Here is an 18,839-nt window from a genome sequence, read left to right as displayed (position 1 = left end):
GTTACAGACCACGTAACGATTCTGATGAAATTAGTGAAAAACTTTACAATGAGATTAAGATTTCAGCTGTTAATGAAGTTATAATTATGCGTGATTTTAATTTCAAGCATATATACTGGGAAATGCTAGTCACACCATAACGGAGAAAGGTTTTTGGAAACTGTTCAGGGTGTCATTCTTCACCAACTAATTAAGGAACCTATTGGAAACAATGCTATTTAGATTTATTGTTAACTTCAAATATAGAAATGGCCAAAGGGGTAGAAACTGGGGAACATTTGGGTGCAAGTAATTATTGTTCCATTAAGTTTCATGTTTTATTTCATATGGAGATATGTAATATTGATATTACATATGTCTTCCTGGATATAAAAAATATATATCATAAGAAAATTATAATTTAAAATGAAGAAAGTGGCTGAAATAAGACAGAATAGGTATGAATCCCAATCATTACATGCAATGTCCCAGCAGTTTGACCTAAATGCATTGTATATTGAGAACTGTTTCCGCTTGCTATGCTATTTATAACAGTTTTCTCCCTCAGTTTAAAAAATATATCTCATTCAAATTAATGTTTCAATCATGACAGAGTGTGGCATGGGCAGATGGCTAGGTTGCTTAACTCGCTGTGTGTGTGATAAACATCAGATGATATTTGTAATTCTGTATTACAAATATTTGAAAAAAAAACATACTCTAAAACATCGGATACAAGTCTTATAAAAATATTAAGTATACGGTTTCGACTTTTCAGTCTACCATGCAGAATTATAAAACTACTATCGTTCCAGAAGTAATGCGAGGCACTAGCATACAGGGTCCGTAACCCTGATTTTATTGAACAGCACCCCATATCTCCAGTTGATGTTTTGAAAAATCAGAATAGAAAACCACGACCTATGTCATACTGAAACGCCAAAAATTACCGCGCCTATAAGCTCAAGCCACGAATATTTTAAGCATTCAGCGACGCTGCTGCATCATTGATTGAGTTATATAGTTAGGTGTATATCTCTCTCTTCAGATATTATAAATTAAACATTGCTGTGACTTAATTTGGATTTTATTGATTATTTGGAATTAAGCACAAAGCAATACAAAGGGCTATCTGTGCTCCGACCACTACGGGTATCGAAACCCGGTTTCTAGCTGCGTTACTGCAATGGGGGGGACACTAAATTGGAATTTCTAGACAAATATGATGTGTTCAGCCTTAGGTTCTTGAACTTGATCTTCAAAATGTGTCTTTCACATTTATAAGAAAAATCCCAAGGCTTGGTGAGTAACTAAATCAGTGTGACTCATCGAGATGTCCAGAATTTTGTTTCGTGTCCTATTAATACAGCTTGCTTCATGAAGTGAAGGATATGATACCCTTGGTAGTTCTACTGGTTGCTAGGGTTTAAGAAATATCGAAATATAGTTAGTTCTTTATCAAATTTTAGCCATATGTTTGTTTTTTTCCTTTGCTTCCCTACTTTTGTAAGTCATTAAACACGATGAGTCAACTCAACCTGTAAAGTGGAAGATTTATTTTTACGCCCATGTACAAATGATTCACGCGTTAGTTTTTATTCTACTTTGGAAGCATTCTTTTTCAGTTTCTTGTATTTTCAGTTGATTAGAACTTATTTACAGAAAAACGTTAGGAAGAAATTCTTCCAGAACCTTCTATAATTGGACTTTTAGTAACATTAAAACAACAACATTATTGATTGCATCTTATATTTTGTTCGTTGTTAAGCACAAAGCTATAAAATGCTATCTGTGCTCTACCCACTGAAAGTATCAAAACCCGATTTTTAAAGGCGTAAGTCTCAAGACTTTCCACTAAGCTGTCGATGGCGCACTTTGTAATACCGTGAGTTTACGAGGCTCGTTATTTAATGATTCTGTTTCTATAACGTAAAGCGTAATTATTATTAGTGGGAGTGTTTATTACAAGGGTGTTTTCTTAAGCAAAGCCCACATTAAGCTATCTGTTGAGTCCGCTGTATTACACATGACTTTGCTTATTTTATGTATGTATGTGAAGATTGAGGAATATGTTAGTTTATTTTTTTGGATTTTTTGTTTCCATAATATATACTGACTTTTTATCATGTCTATAACCAATTATCTTAAACAGTAAGAAAGTTATAACGTTGATACAAGTCTAGGTTTTTGTTTAATTATATATTTTAGTATAGTGTTATTAGCATTTGCAAAGTGTTTCAATACATTAAACTTGTACTTATTTTTGAGTTGTGTGCTATTTAGATACAATATTGAACAAATATATAGTGAGAAGGTGTTAGCTAAAGTATAAGCTAACTATAAAACTGGTCTGGCATGGCCAAGCGCGTAAGGCGTGCGACTCGTAATTCGCGGGTTCGCGCCCGCGTCGCGCTAAACATGCTCGCCGTTCCCAGCCGTAAGGGGTGTATAATGTGACGGTCAATCCCACTATTCGTTGGTAAAAGAGTAGCCCAAGAGTTGGCAGTGGAAGATGATAGTCTTCCCTTTAGTCTTACACTGCTAAATTAGGGACGGGCAGCGCAAATAGCCCTCGTGTAGCTTTGCGCGAAATTCAAACCAATTACTGATCATATGTAATGCTTTGAAACAGATATATAAACTTATTATTCCATATATAGATGTTTGAAAACATTATATATGAAATGAAATATTACCCATTTTTTCTAAGAAGCACCTATTTAATTATCGATCATATATAATGTTTTGAAACAGCTGTATAAACTTTTAATCAAACGAATACTTGTTTGAAAACTTCGTATGTGAACAATAACCTAATCGTCTCGCTATATATTATAAGACATCTCTTCCACCGTATGCTCCACCGAACAAGTGACTTGGTGGGACTGTGCACTTTCTCCACGCTCACTGGTTCATGTTTTGACCAACCAAGATTAGGGTGATCGCAGGTTCGTCATTTTCCGTCTTTACATTAGTCATTATCCAATGATATTATGTGTACACTTGAAAAGGAGCACTAACAATGTTTACTAATATAGATGATTAAAAAAGTAGTTGTATATATATATATATATATATTAAAAGGCAATATGAAGTAATATATTGTGATAGCTTCTCGTTAGACCTGCCATTTATTAGTTACGTGTTCTATAATATAATTTACAGCAGAACTCGTCGCATCCTTGAGAATTGCATTGTTCAATTGATTGATGTGAACAATATATTATAAAGTTGGGTAAAATTTGTTGACTTGAGTCATGCTACAGAGTTAGAAAAATAAAATAAATCTGAAGTCACTTCGATTAGATTGTTGAGAAGTTAAGCCTAATTGCTCGGAAGCCTGTTTTTAAGTTTAATACTAAACAAGCATGCACCTGGTGTATTAAAGTAAAATGGTAACGTAGGCCTAACATCAACATTGAAAATTGGGTTGTAAGCAAGTTAGAGACGGGAAATATTTTATTGTTAAGCTTAGTAAGTCAGTTAATTAAATTCATTTTAATCCATTTTTTTATAATATTAAAAAAAAAAACTTGTTAGCAACTTAAAGTAATGTAAGTTATAAAATATTTTTTTCAAAAATAAACTACCCTCCAGAGTCACAGTGATATGTCTACAGACGCACACTGCTAGAAACCTGATTTTGATACTCGTGGTGGTTAAAGAACAGATAGCCTATTATGTAGCTTTGTGCTTAATTCAAGAAAAAAAAAGAAGACAAAAATAAGCCATTGTTAACTGATATGTAACATGTTCTAATTTACAAGCTACACCTGTACAATTTCCTGTGATAATGTTTTTTGTTTGACATCAAGACATCAAAATTAAATGTTCTTAAGCCTGCAAAAATAAAACTTCTTTTGTGAAACTTTGGTTGTGGTTAGTTTCAAATATAGGAAATATTTTGTTAGATAATGCTTGACTAGGAATAATGATGTTATTGTGACAATGTTTTTAAATATAGACCCTCTTCTGAAAGAAATGGAACGTGCAGAGAATGGTGGGGACCTTAGTGATTCTTTTTTGACTGGAGGTGGGCCTTACATTGTCCATGCAGAAGGTAGAACTACTACTGTGTATTCTTTTAAATTATATTATTAGATTCATTTAGAATACCTATGTTTAACTAATGTTTTCAAATTGTTAATTTGGAACTCATAAAAACCCTGCATATTTTATTACTATTCAAGAAAATTCATATTTATCTAACTTTCTCTCTTATTCATTTGAGCTTTCTCTTGAGTTAATTTAGAGTCAGTGTTTCTTGACTACTAATCAAGGTAGGCTACTAATTTTCTGGCAGATAAACACAGTTTTTGCATATATATTTCTCTACAAGTGGGTTTTCTCGACATCACTGATTACAATTTATATTTATTTCCTAATTTTTTTCTGATGGTTACAAGGTTGGTCAAGTGATAGACCCCACCCATAGTGGAAAGGTTAATTTTACTTTTACAATAACATCTGTATAGTACCACACATTGGCCATGGTATCCATTTTATTACTTTACAAATAGTGTGACCTCTTTTATTGAATATTATTGATTCAGTGTCGTGCCTTAGTTTTGTTTTGAAATAAAGTATTGTTGTCATAATTCTTTTTCAGTTCCTTCCAGTGATACAAAATTGTATATGGGAAACTGTATCAGTATTTTAAAATGGTAACTTTCTGCAAGAAGACAAAATCCATGAAAAATGTAAAGATTCTTTGGAAAACCAGTTATGAGTGATTTCTAAGTCCAATCTGCAAGAATAGATACACAATATGAAATTCAGATGCTAAAAAATGAGTAGCTAGATAGTTCTATGGGTAATTTAAGAGAAATATGGGTTTTTTGTGGTAATAACTACACATGGACACCATGTTTAATTAAAAAATTAAACTTTATTTTCCTGCAATTTTTGACATTTCATTCTGATGAATCCTTTTTGTTTGTTTATTTAGACTCATTGTGGATTAGAATCTTATGTTTAAATTAGTAATGAAAATATTAAAATACTTTCATTTTGTGTGACTTAATAATACTACTGTGAACTGAAGTATAGTTATTGAGATGTCATTAGTAAATCACAGAAGTAGTGACACTAGTTATAAAGCTATTAATGCAAGTTTATTATCATTTGAACATATTTTTTCTTGTGCACAAACAAAGCACATTTTTGAATATTCTGTTGATTTAGTGTTTATAGAACACTTCAGCTTTTGGGAATTAAAAAAAATCATGAAAATATTAATTTCTGTAGTGATTAAAACTGCACCATCAGCAGTTTGTAAAGTTATTGTCAGTAACTTTTGATTAAGTGAACAATAATAATGAATTATTTGACAATGATTTGTTTTTTGTTTTTTCATGTGTATACAATACAATAATGTGAATGGAAATGGATCATTTTAGTTCCACCAAAACATGGGTGTTTTTTTTTTTTTTCTTTCAGGTACTGATGGAGAAGATGGTTTAGGTATTGCAGATATTGACCAGGGGGAGGATGGAAAATATACTGAACCTTTAAGGGAACAGGTGATTGTTTTTAAATACATTACTCAATAGCTTATTGAAAAACTACTGCAGTTTCAGAGTGCAGTGTGTTGATAAGGGTATGAGCTGTTAAATGAAAACAATCTCATTCTGGCAACATGTATCTATCTCAGAATCTTGTGTCACTTAATTTAAGTGTTATTAATACTTTTTTTGTTAAATTAATTTCATTTAAGTGACATAGATAATATCACAATGACACTAGATTGTTTAAAAAGTTAAAAGTATTTTTATTGAATAAAGATAAACTGGAATGCTTACATTGTCAAGTATTTGATATTTAGCTAGTAACAAAACATACAGTCTATTTTTCATAATAGAAAAAAAATACTAGTTGCCAAAGACCAGAGATGTTAGAGAAACATTATTGTAAACTGTAAGAGATCTCTACAACATACAGTTGTCATTGGTATATTTTAAAAGTTTCATTTAGGGTTAATATTTCGCTGAAAGAAGATCGATTTACATAAATATTAGGGTTTATTAATGATAACGTGTTACAAATTGGTAATTGAGAAAGATTTAAAACCCTCTCAATTAGGCCTATTGCTCATAAAGGTTAATCCTAAGTTCAAACAATTTTCGTATGTATGGTATTCTTAGTTGTGTTTACACAGAATTTTGATAAAATATAGTTATTCAGCAGATGATGAAACTATTTTGGTGCAAAAGTTAAGGATTTCATGAAATGTTAACATGCAGACTACATCAAAACAGGTAATATAAAAGCTGTCAGAAAATTAATTTATTACATGTACGTACTTAAAGAAATTTTGATTAAAATGTTGTGAATTACTTTTAATGTTCTTTCAGTTATAAAAACTGAATATTTCATATTTTCTATTTTTAAGTTTTTTTTCTGGTATCGTCATGAATAACACTTAAATAGTTTTGTTTTACGTACTGAAGTTACCCACTGAAGCCTTAATTTAGCTAAATCTTCACTTGTTTAAGTAAAACAGCAGTATCTTGTGTTTTAATTAAAATTTTATTGGTTATTAATAAAATGTAATATTTGTTATTTTTTTGGCAGTTCCTGTAACAAATTGCTATTTATCATATTGTAGGATCGATTTCTACCTATTGCCAATGTTGCAAGAATAATGAAAGCTGCTATTCCAAGAACAGGAAAGGTAAAAAACCATAGTGTGTAACTTAATATAACTTAAACACTGTCAAGAGCTCTGAATTTTACAAGAGTAATGTCAAATATGTCCTCATTTAAAATAAGTAAAAACTATTTGCAAAATATGTTTACAAAAGTGAATGTTAAGCAGTTTCAAGTTGCAATTAGATAAACAGAATCCATTCTGTAATATAAGAGAAAATATTTGAATATAGGTGATTTTTTTGTTTCAGGGGTTTAAAATCTGGTTACATATAGAAGTAAAGCAAGATACACAAACTGTACTAATTTGAAAAGTGGAATTTCAGTTGTTTATAGTTTTTAAGTTGATGCATACAAGAACTGTTAACAAAAAAAAAGTTACTTGTATAATATTGTTACCTCTTTTAACATGCAAGAAGGTAGAGATGTATACCAATACCATGGCTTGTTCTGTTTTCTAAAGCCATCATAAAACTGACTGTATCTCTTACTTTGTACTATTAATTAAACATTATAAATCTAGAGTTGTACAACCAAAGTATTGATTACTAAGTATAAGATTAATAATTTTAAGTTATATTTTGAATGCTTTTACTATTCTATAACAATAAGTTTTGATTGTAATTTGTAATTTCAGATAGCTAAAGATGCCAAAGAGTGTGTACAAGAATGTGTATCAGAGTTTGTGAGTTTTATAACCAGCGAGTATCCTTTCTGGTGTATCTTTTCAGTGTTGGTTGAGATCTCACTGGAAGTATGATTTCCCTGTATTTGTTTCTGAAAGTCAAAAGTAAAACTATTTCTTCAAGTCTGGGTATGCACTAGTTTCATACTGCTGTGTTTTAGTCTTAGCTTACATAACTAGAGAAAGGATTCATTGGTTCCAATAAAAATGTAGTATTTTTGTGCTTCAATTCTAATTATTTTATAAGTTAATTTTGTACTAACTTTTTTGTTTGTAATATTTTTCATATAATAATAGCAACACAGGTATTTTTACATAAAATTACTTATCCAGATCATAGTATGTATATGAAGTACCCACACCCTCTCTGTGATCAGACAAGCTTAAACTAAAGCGTGTTAATCAGTCTTATAGAAGCACGAGATCAAGATTCAGTTGTTCTTTTAGTAGGAGTGATTTTGCTTAGTCAAAAATGTGGCTAAGGGAAGGTTATAAAGGCTATAATGACATTTTTAACTATATGTTTGTTGTCTGTGTATTTGATTACTCTCACCATTACTTGTTAAATTACTTCTTGAACTGCATTTTGCTCCCATAAAGTTTTGGGTTTGTGGAAGTTATGTCAGTTTATGAATGTTTTCTCAGCATTCTGTTGAACAACATTCAATGTGTGATGAAAAGTTATTTTAAATTTAACATTTTAATTTGTTGTAATTTAATAGTTTCTAAAATTTTCTTTAATATATTTTAATCCAAAAATTGAAACATTAAATTATTGTTGCTTTAAAAAAAAGGTACGAATCTGTGTATAATACTAGTTACAAAAGTTGGTACAGGTGTAAGAACAGTTTTAACCTTTTTTCATTTAGTTTTCTGGTCACTTTGTTTAGTGACTGTTGGACATTTAGTGTTATTTTTATGCATATATGTACAAGGTAATGTTGGTCTTTACATTTTGGCAAGAGCATGCCTTTGACAGTCCTGGCCTTCTAACATTAGAAGTATATGTACATGTATTTATATCCTGCTCTCAGCTTTCTAACAGTAGATGTGACTTGTTTTAAGTTAGGTAAATTGAAGGACATGAAACTTTGTTCAAATATATAATAAGCATAACTTGTTAAAGTGAATGTGTAAGAAATATTTTTCTTTCCTTGACCAACTTTTATAGAGCAAGTGAAAGATGCCACCAGGAAAAGAGAAAAACAATTAATGGAGAAGACATCCTCTTTGCTATGTCCACTCTAGGGTTTGACAACTATGTTGAACCTCTGAAACTGTATCTACAGAAGTACAGAGAAGTGTGTGTTACTCATTCTTAGAAGAAGGTCGTCAGTTGTCCTTAGCTATGCATATTTAGTTTAATTTGTGTGTGTGTGTGTGTGTGTGAAAATATATATTTTCATAGTAGAACTAATACAAGTTAGTGTCAGATGTGTGAATTGCTGCAGATTTGTTTGTTTGGGCTTTTTATAGATCTGCTTATCTTAGAGGATTATAAAAGTATAGTTTAAAGAAATATAATTCCAAAACTATAAAAAATATTCCCTAAAAATATCATGTTCTGTTTGTTATAGAAAGTATATAAATTTCTGCTTTGACAACAAGAACAAAAATTAGATCAACACTAGCAGCAGTAGCTGATTTCTGTATTTGATCAACCAATCATGTTTCTCAAAAGATATCTAAGTCTCAAGAAATAGCTGTTATTGAATTTTCAGAAACAATGATTAAAAGCAAAACTTTCAACTGATTAGAGATTAAGTTGAAAGAAAAGATAAAGCTGGTACAGTTATTTCTGAACATATATAAAAAATCTCAAAAAATGCCCTCCTTACAGCCCTTTTACTTGCACTGCCCCTGGGTCCTACTAGGTGTTTCCTGGTAGATCCTGGACACATATTTAGAGTATAAGAGTAATGTATTTGTAATATTTGGTCTCTTATTGATTTTTTTTTCTATGTTAATAGCAAAATTATCAAGTTAAGATAAACACAAGTCACAACAAATAAATTATTACTGTTGTTTGTTGCTGCACAAGTTGTAGTTGATAAAATAAAGTATCACTTTGTTCTGTGTTGCTACACAAGTTATAGTTGATACAACAGATTATTGCTTTGTTCTATGTTGCTACACAAGTTACAGTTGATAAAACAAATTATTCCTTTGTTCTATGTTTCTACACAAGTTACAGTTGATAAAACAAATTATCACTTTGTTCTATGTTGCTGCACAAGTTACAGTTGATAAAACAAATTATCACTTTGTTCTATGTTACTGCACAAGTTACAGTTGATAAAAGAAATTATTACTTTGTTCTATGTTACTGCACAAGTTATAGTTAATAAAACAGATTATTATTTTGTTCTATGTTGCTACACAAGTTACAGTTGATAAAACAAATTATCACTTTGTTCTGTGTTACTGCACAAGTTATAGTTGATAAAACAAATTTTCACTTTGTTCTATGTTGCTACATGAGTTGTAGTTGATAATCATGTATACTGTGTATTAAATTAAATGTTTTTGTGTTACTTTGCTGTGAAATATTTCTATAATGTAATGTGTTTTTGGTGTGAAGTTCCTTTAACTATATTTTGAAACTTAGTTTCTATAAATATACATACTTTCTACATTTTGTTAATAAAGCCCATGATGGCCTTCTTTTGAAAATAATAAACTTTCCAGTATATTACAGTGGATTAAAATCTAATAAATTGTAGTTTAACTTTCTGAACTATATGAATAACATGATTTTCTTACATCATTGTTTCACAAATCTAACTTAGGTTTTAGTAGAAACAGAGTTTTGTTTTCACATATTGAACTGGTTGATTGTTTTATTCAGTCTACTGACCCTTAACATTTATTGTTCTTGAGACAACTATTCTCATCCATATAAATTATTTCTGTAGGTAACAAACATGGCTAACATTTTTATGTTTGATTTGATCTGAGACTGACTAGTTAGAGTAGACTTACTAAGTCTTGTCTCACTAATTAGAGTAACATTACTAAGTCTTCTCTCACTAGTGAGAGTAACACTATTAAGTCTGGCATTGGAACATATAAATGTTTTAACACTTGTAAGTCACACTGCATCTAGTATAATACTTGTAAGTCACACTGCATCTAGTTTAACACTTGTAAGCCACACTGCATCTAGTTTAATATTTGTAAGTCACACCATATCTAGTTTAATACCTGTAAGTCACACCATATCTAGTTTAATACTTGTAAGTCACACCGTATCTAGTTTAATTAATACTTGCAAGTCACACCGTATCTAGTTTAATTAATACTTGCAAGTCACACCGTATCTAGTTTAATTAATACTTGCAAGTCACACCGTATCTGGTTTAATTAATACTTGCAAGTCACACCGTATCTAGTTTAATACTTGTAAGCCACACTGTATCTAGTTTCCAAGAGACAACAGAAACTTCTGTAATATAATGCAATACTCTTATTCTAACTTAACCTTTTTACTGTGGCTGGAATGAACATTTCCAAGTGCAAAAAGGAAGATACATTCCAGTTGCAGTGAATGGGTTAACTGCTTCAAACCGTTCACTGATTATCAACATTCTTTTGAAAGGCTATGAAGGGGGAAAAAAACATGGGTGTTGGACAAGGAACAGACTCATCACTAGATGGACTTGGTGAAGAAAACTTCTGTAAGTTTTATTCTGAAAGTGTTGCATTGTTAAAGAACATTTTCTAGGAAGTAACATTTTATGTGATGGTGTAAAATGCATCATTCTGTTAGAATATAAAAATTTGTATACTAGTTGCTTTAAACTTGATTTAATTCTTTTTAAATGTGGCACATACTTATTGTGTAAGAAAGATGTTTAACACAAGATTTATAATTTGATGACAATTGTAGAAATGGATTTAGTTTAGAAGATTTTACAATGATATTAATATTTATAGTGATAGCTTCCAAATCAAGCTTGTTTTATTAAGTTTGACAAGTTTAAAAATTGAGTATATTTAAATTTATTCAGATACAAACTTTCATCAGTTTTTATTTGATTGAAATATTTAAACATCAAAACGTGTGCAGTTTGAGAAGAACCAGTAAAGTTGGAATCTATATTTTAAAGTTCTCAAGTTTCAGTCATCAGATTTAAGTATAATTGAATATCTTTAATTCTAAATCAGCCTCAGAGTTACAATCAATAGACTTGATAAACTCGAGTTACTCCTTGTTTTCAGCCACAGTAATGATGTTTATTTTGAAAAATGTCATTTTGATGATAGTGTACGTTTTACAGTTTCCACAATAGTATCAAAATATTATGAATTTTAAAATGAAGTAGAGAAGCTGCTATAAAGAATAATGAAACAAGAATTAAAACCACAATAACGAATTTATGAAAATTTTAAAATTCATAATCTTTTGATACTACTGTTTGTTCACTTCATATGTTATACCTTTATGAAGTATATACTTTACCTTTAGAAACTGTTTTGTGTTTATCCATTGATATGTGGTTCTACCTGTTGGGTTGAAAAGGTATTTAAGTATGTGCATGATATGTGTATACATATATGGATCTTTATTGATATCCACAAACCAATCAGATAAGCTGGAGAAATCTTGTAATGATAGTCAGAGCTGCCTAGGTGCTAGCACTACTGATGTGTGCTAGCACATAGGTAGGTGGTAGACAAAAAAATTCATTGTTTTATGAAAATGTTAGCAACCTTTTTAGAGTATTATTAGTATACATGCACCTAATATATAATAAACAATACTTTGAATTATTATTTTTTTCACTTAGGGATTCAATAGGGTGGTTTTTTGGTAAGGTGACTGTTTGGAATCCTTGTTGATTCCTACTATTAAGTACCACAGTACTTATAATAGCCAGATGACTTTATTTCGAATAAATAAATTTTCAATTTTGTAACTTAAAACTCTCAAGAATATTTACAATTTTAATGACCACATGATGACTTAGTCGATTTTATTGTTATTGGGTTAGGTCTTTCTAAATTGAAAAAAAAAAACTTTATTGAAGTGTGGAATATTTAAAAATAGTTGTTTGAAAATCTTGATTGTAGCAACTCAGACTTTGACTGGTGAAATTCTGGGAGAAGATCAGAATGGCCAACAGAGTGTAATATATGCTACAGCATACCCTGCTCAGGTATACATTATTTTAAATTCTATCCCTTCTCCAAGAGGAAGTATTTAACCAAATTTTATGAAACTTAAAACAGACTTACTTACCTGCTTCCTGATATAAAAAATATAATTTGACTTGGAAGTTCTGTCATATTTTAGTTTATCAAATTTCTAAACTTGTTTTGATAAAAGTATTTCTTGATTAGGAAGTTTTAACTCGATTAATACAGATTAACATATTTTTCCCAATACTTTTACAAGCTGAAATATTCACCATTTCTGACTATTATTAATCATAAGAACCATGTAAAGGATTGACATAGTGTTGTTCTTATTTATGTCAGGTTAGGGATCTTGTTACTTTGTAATAATATTCTTGGTTGGGTTTAATTTATATCTAATAAATGTAGTTCATTTTCTATAAAAATAAGTCTTTATGTGTAATTGAAAAGGAATATTTAATAAATAAGGATTCATGTAATAGGAGTATTTTCCATTGTTTATGATGCTTGTTAAACCATAGGTAGTGTATCTACCTGAAGTGAAGTGAGTTCTGTCATGTTTTGGTAGTCCTGTAGGTTATTCCTGGTGGTGTTTCTATCTTAGGTGAAGTGAGTTCCCTGGTGTTATGGTGGTCCTGTAGGTTATTCTTGGGGTGTCTCTACTTTAGGTGAAGGGGTTTTTGTTATGATAGTCCTGTAGGTTATTCCTGGTGGTGTTTCTATCTTAGGTGAAGTGAGTTCCCTGGTGTTATGGTAGTCCTGTAGGTTATTCCTGGTGGTGTTTCCATCTTAGGTAAAGTGAGTTCCCTGGTGTTATGGTAGTCCTGTAGGTTATTCTTGGGGTGTCTCTACTTTAGGTGAAGGGGTTTTGTTATGATAGTCATGTAGGTTGTTCCTGGTGACGTCTCCACCTTAGGTGAAGTGAGTTCCCTGGTGTTATGGTAGTCCTGTAGGTTATTCTTGGGGTATTTCTACTTTAGGTGAAGGGATTTTGTTACGATAGTCATGTAGGTTATTCCTGGTGGGGTCTCCACCTTAGGTGAAGTGAGTTCCCTGGTGTTATGGTAGTCCTGTAGGTTATTCTTGGGGTGTCTCTACTTTAGGTGAAGGGGTTTTGTTATGATAGTCATGTAGGTTGTTCCTGGTGATGTCTCCACCGTAGGTGAAGTGAGTTCCCTGGTGTTATGGTAGTCCTGTAGGTTATTCTTGGGGTGTCTCTACTTTAGGTGAAGGGGTTTTGTTACAATAGTCATGTAGGTTATTCCTGGTGATCTCTCCACCTTAGGTGAAGTGAGTTCCCTGGCGTTATGGTAATCATGTATCATTCTCCTGCTAGTTTCTCCACCTGAGGTGCAGTAATGTAGTGTGTGTGTGTGTGTGTGTATATTTGATAAATCATTATTTTTTTAGAATATTTGGATAACTGATATGTATCTAAAGTTGGGAATATAAATTATAGAGGATTCATATAAACTCTATCACAGAGTGGAGTTGATAACATATAAGTTAAAAACATATAAGTAGCAGTTTTATTTATAAAAGTTACATGTTATGTTTACAACATGATTGTAACATGATAGATGTAAATATTTACAATAGACCACCTTCATCAGAATAGACTGAAAGTTTAGTATGATAATGTATATTATTTCATGTGTTGCAACATATCGGTAAGTTCCATGTTAATGTATCAATAAACAAATAACACATATAAACTTATCAGTTAGAAACGAGTTCTTTGCTTACAACATACGTAATAAGAAAGGTCTGTGTCAAAGCTTTGATAGGCTGGATTTTCTTCACTCTTGTCACTTATCATATGGTTTAATTTGAAGCATTTGTAGAAAAGGTTCTGTCTTGTATATTTTAGTGAGAAACTTTTAGCTATGGTGATTTATAACCAAGCTTGGGACACAACTTGGTTTCTGTCATCACAGATTCCCTCTGGGGTGGTTCTAGTATTGATGTGAGGGGTCATGCTATAGAGCATATGCTCCTGAATCACAACCTGTCTCTCTTCAATACTGGCTCTTACACTTATTTTCATGCACCCAGTCAGTCATTTACTGCTGTAGATCTTTCTGTCTATTCCCCTTCACTTTTCACTTGCTTTTCTTGGGAGGTTGACATCAATCCACGGGGTAGTGAACATTTTCCTATCACGTTAAGAGAGATTGGCTGTGATCAGTGCTTCCTGACCCATGTGCCTCAGTGGAAGTTGGACGAGGTCAAATGGCTCTCTTTCACTGCTCTCTTGGAACTTGATTCTGCCATCTTATGTAAATTATTGATAGATGATTGTGTAGCAGCAGTAACTAACTGTATTGTCCAAGCAGTTGCTCAGTGCATCCCCAAAACATTGACATTAGCCAATGTCATAGGTGATACTGGCTGCCTCACTCATGTTTTTACATTTTCAAGAGCTATTGGTCTTTTTAACTTAAGGGTTTTATTGGACTATATACTGTTTTAGAATGATTTCTTTTACGCATTTTAATTTTATTTTGACCTGAACTGGAAAGGCCAACTTCAGGTGACTGACAGCAAGTTTGAACTTAATGCTTCAGTCTTTTTGGCAGGTTTTAATTTTACATATTTTAACCTTTATTTCCATATACAATTATAATGTACTACATCTTGTTTGGCACAGATAGCCTAGTAGCTTTGTGCTAATAAACATGAAATACCTACCTACCTCTCATTGCAGGCTCAATTGAATTGTCTGACCATGTGACTACTTTGTAGTATTTAATTTTTAATATAGTATGCACGTCTTTAGAAAATTTGGCAGAATTTAGTAAACATTAAAAGTATTTTATATAAAAAAAATCAGATTTTTTAATGAAGTGATTTTATTAAAGATTTGTCCATAAGTATATCAAGTTTTTTTTGCAACTAGTCCAAGTGCAAAGTAATATCCCTTCTTCATATGAAAATTCTCAAATTTCATTATGTAATTCCTGAAACTTCCTTAATACATTTTGGACATTTTTTTTCACTAAATCTTTATATTTATGTGTTATTTACTCTAACTTACATCTATACAAGGCTGGTCAATTTGATCGATCTTGTAACCACCAAGAAAATGTGAAATAGATCTAAATTACATTTTTTTTTCAGAATGACTTCAAATTGAAACATGAAACTATATTCATTTATCCTAACTAACATTAAGCTCATTACAGTATATGTCTGTTCATAATTACATTTTATTGCCCTTTGAACCATATAAATTGTAAGATACTCATGATATGTTCAGGACACATTTAATAATGTCAAGCTGCTTGTGAAAAATTATTATAGTATTAGTACTTATTTTTCTAAATCTAACCTAAACTAACCTAAAACAAAGTTTATAGTTTTACATTTTAGTTATGAGTGTATGTGTATATATATAGAGAGAGAGATATAAATAAGGAATAAATATGAAAAACAGTAAATAAAGTACTTACCTGGGCTTTTTTTCTCTCTCTCTTTTGACTCTCATTGACATTCAGCTCTACCTATTTTATGCTAATGGTAGTACTTCACAAAATAATTTTTATTTAATGAAATAATGCACCAAAGAACATAGAATAATAACATGTGAAAAGCAGATAATGTCTCATAACTATCTTAGTTTTTCTGACTTTTTAACTGTGAGACATGACTTGTTACAAATTCATCCAAGCTAGTTGATATGTTTCCTGTGTGAATGAAAAGAGAAACTGACAATTTTGTGTACAGAAAACAATGAAATATAACAGGTCGTTTGATAGATTAAAACCTTGATCTTCTATTAGTTACAAATAATATGATATTAAACATAAGACAGAACAATTAACAAATCCTGAAACTAGGTTGTGGAAGGTAGATGTAGCAAGAAGGATCTGGTTTTCTAGTTAATGGCTCTGTAACCAAACAACATTAAATACTATGAAAATTATGCTCTGCTTGAGTGATGAGAACATTATAATTAGTATATTATGTTAAATTTCAAATATCTTGGAGGTTGGTAAGTAAATTAGAGAAGAGGGAATTCCTAGAGAACAAATGTCACAATTTTCACACTAGGTAAAATTCAGAACTTTTTTTTTAAGATTACCTTATAAAATTAAGAACTTAAAACTTATATATACTGTTAAAATATGGATTTTTAGTTACAATTGTATGCTATACTAATTGGAAAAAACATGAATCAAAAGTGGTTTCATTAAATGTTGAACATAACTTACTAAAAGCCTTCGAGTAAAAGAAGACCTTAGAGGTATTGAAAACAAAAGTAATCTTGGAATTGTTACTTCATGCATGCAAGTTTTTATGTTCTGATATTAGAAGGTTTTATGTAAATTTTTAGGAAATTCAAAGATCAACAAGATTTTTGTGTAATAATTTTTTACTTTAATAAGGCTTAAAATTACTTCCAAGTTTTATTCATGTTTTTAACAGGTACAGTTTGGATAACGTACCAGACAAGTTTAACATAATCAAGAAAACCTGTGTGATGTCAGTTCAATCATCAGAAGAAAAGAACTTTGCTACCAGTGGAATAACATTCACCTATACACAAATAATTTCATTCTTATATTTCTATCATTGTATTTGTAAACTGCATTGTTAAAAGCCTGTTCTTTCACATGGGGCTCTGAGGTTGTTGCATAGTCATATTAATGGATGTAAAGTATGTTCTTTTTTACCTCAGGATGTGTTCTGTGTGCTTTTCTAAAGTTGGAAACCTGTCCTAGGTTTTGAAGGAAACATTAAGATAAAATATTAGAGAATATTTATTATTGGAAATTACCAGGCTAATATACGTCAAACATAGGTGATGTTTTATCTTTAGTCTAGTTTTAGTCAATGCTCTACACAGATATTATGTTTATTTCTGTTAGGGCTATCTTCATTCTTATATGCATGTCCCATACAAATATTTTTTTTATATCCATATACAACTAGATTCCATAGTTATATTTCAGCTGTCCAACAAAAATATTGTATTATATCAATATACAGCGAGCTTCCATTGTTATACTTAAAAAAACTGTCCCACATAAATATTGTATTATATCAATGTACAACTAGCTTCCACTGTTATATTTAACAAACTGTCCTACACAAATATTGTTTTATATCAATGTACGACTAGCTTATATTATTATACTTCACAAACTGTCCTACACAAATATTGTATTATATCAATGTACAACTAGCTTCCACTGTTATATTTAACAAACTGTCCTACACAAATATTGTTTTATATCAATGTACGACTAGCTTATATTATTATACTTCACAAACTGTCCTACACAAATATTGTATTATATCAATGTACAACTAGCTTCCACTGTTATATTTAACAAACTGTCCTACACAAATATTGTTTTATATCAATGTAATGACTAGCTTATATTATTATACTTCACAAACTGTCCTACACAAATATTGTATTATATCAATGTACAACTAGCTTCCACTGTTATATTTAACAAACTGTCCTATACAAATATTGTTTTATATCAGTATATGACTAGCTTATATTATTATACTTCACAAACTGTCCTACACAAATATTGTATTATATCAATGTACAACTAGCTTCCACTGTTATATTTAACAAACTGTCCTACACAAATATTGTTTTATATCAATGTACGACTAGCTTATATTATTATACTTCACAAACTGTCCTATACAAATATTGTTTTATATCAATGTACGACTAGCTTATATTATTATACTTCACAAACTATCCCATACAAATATTGTATTATATCAGTGTACAACTAGCTTCCATTCTTATGCTTAACAGAGTGTTCCAGACTAATGTTGTTTTATGTCAGTATATGGCTAGCTTCCATTCTTATGCTTAACAGAGTGTTCCAGACTAATGTTGTTTTATGTCAGTATATGGCTAGCTTCCATTCTTATGCTTAACAGAGTGTTCCAGACTAATGTTGTTTTATGTCAGTATATGGCTAGCTTCCATTCTTATGCTTAACAGAGTGTTCCAGACTAATGTTGTTTTATGTCAGTATATGGCTAGCTTCCATTCTTATGCTTAACAGAGTGTTCCAGACGAATGTTGTTTTATGTCAGTATACAGCTAGCTTCCATTGTTATACTTAAACTGTTTCACACAAATATTCTCTTGTAGCACTGTTGGGTTTTCAAATGATTAATTAGGGTTTTTTTAAGTACAGAAAATGCAACATTTTAAATTTCATAAAGATTTTGGGGCATGAGAAGAAAAGAATTCAAAGACTTGCACAAATAGAGCATAGGGTAAGTGGTGTATACCATGTTGAATATGTGTTGGTTATTTAACGATATGCCTTAATGAGGTACAGTGAAGATGAGGTTACTGTGGTTATTGTAGTGAATGGAGTATCCAACTTTGTTTCCATACTGA

At 30.8% G+C, this 18,839-nt stretch overlaps 1 protein-coding gene across 4 annotated transcripts; it reads left to right on the top strand.

The window, feature by feature from the left end:
- Positions 1 to 2,811: 2,811 nt before the first annotated feature.
- LOC143244104 (nuclear transcription factor Y subunit beta-like) lies at positions 2,812 to 17,131 on the top strand. 4 transcript variants are annotated; one of them, XM_076488185.1, is made up of 9 exons: positions 2,812 to 2,927; positions 3,944 to 4,039; positions 5,419 to 5,501; positions 6,587 to 6,652; positions 7,265 to 7,332; positions 8,484 to 8,613; positions 10,911 to 10,989; positions 12,386 to 12,471; positions 16,880 to 17,131. In XM_076488185.1, the coding sequence occupies exons 2-9, from the start codon at positions 3,961 to 3,963 to the stop codon at positions 16,892 to 16,894; spliced, it is 606 nt and encodes a 201-aa protein (XP_076344300.1). In that variant the 5' UTR covers positions 2,812 to 2,927; positions 3,944 to 3,960; the 3' UTR covers positions 16,895 to 17,131. The 4 variants fall into 4 exon arrangements, with proteins under 4 accessions (XP_076344300.1, XP_076344303.1, XP_076344302.1 ...); XM_076488187.1 differs by lacking the exon at positions 2,812 to 2,927 and adding an exon at positions 3,068 to 3,209; XM_076488186.1 differs by lacking the exon at positions 2,812 to 2,927 and adding an exon at positions 3,313 to 3,453.
- The last annotated feature ends 1,708 nt before the right edge of the window (positions 17,132 to 18,839 follow it).

The sequence above is a fragment of the Tachypleus tridentatus genome, chromosome 2, assembly GCF_004210375.1.
Source record: "Tachypleus tridentatus isolate NWPU-2018 chromosome 2, ASM421037v1, whole genome shotgun sequence".
Taxonomy (NCBI): Eukaryota; Metazoa; Arthropoda; class Merostomata; order Xiphosura; family Limulidae; genus Tachypleus; species Tachypleus tridentatus.
The sequence above is the reverse complement of the archived record's forward strand: the minus strand, read 5'-3'. Positions and strand labels throughout refer to the sequence as shown.

Excerpts from the sequence above, each read along its gene's own strand:
- LOC143244104 (XM_076488185.1), top strand. The coding sequence starts at position 3,961 with ATGGAACGTGCAGAGAATGGTGGGGACCTTAGTGATTCTTTTTTGACT. Across the intron at positions 8,614-10,910 it reads ATCTACAGAAGTACAGAGAA|GCTATGAAGGGGGAAAAAAA; the intron begins GTGTGTGTTACT and ends TTCTTTTGAAAG. Across the intron at positions 10,990-12,385 it reads ACTTGGTGAAGAAAACTTCT|CAACTCAGACTTTGACTGGT; the intron begins GTAAGTTTTATT and ends TCTTGATTGTAG.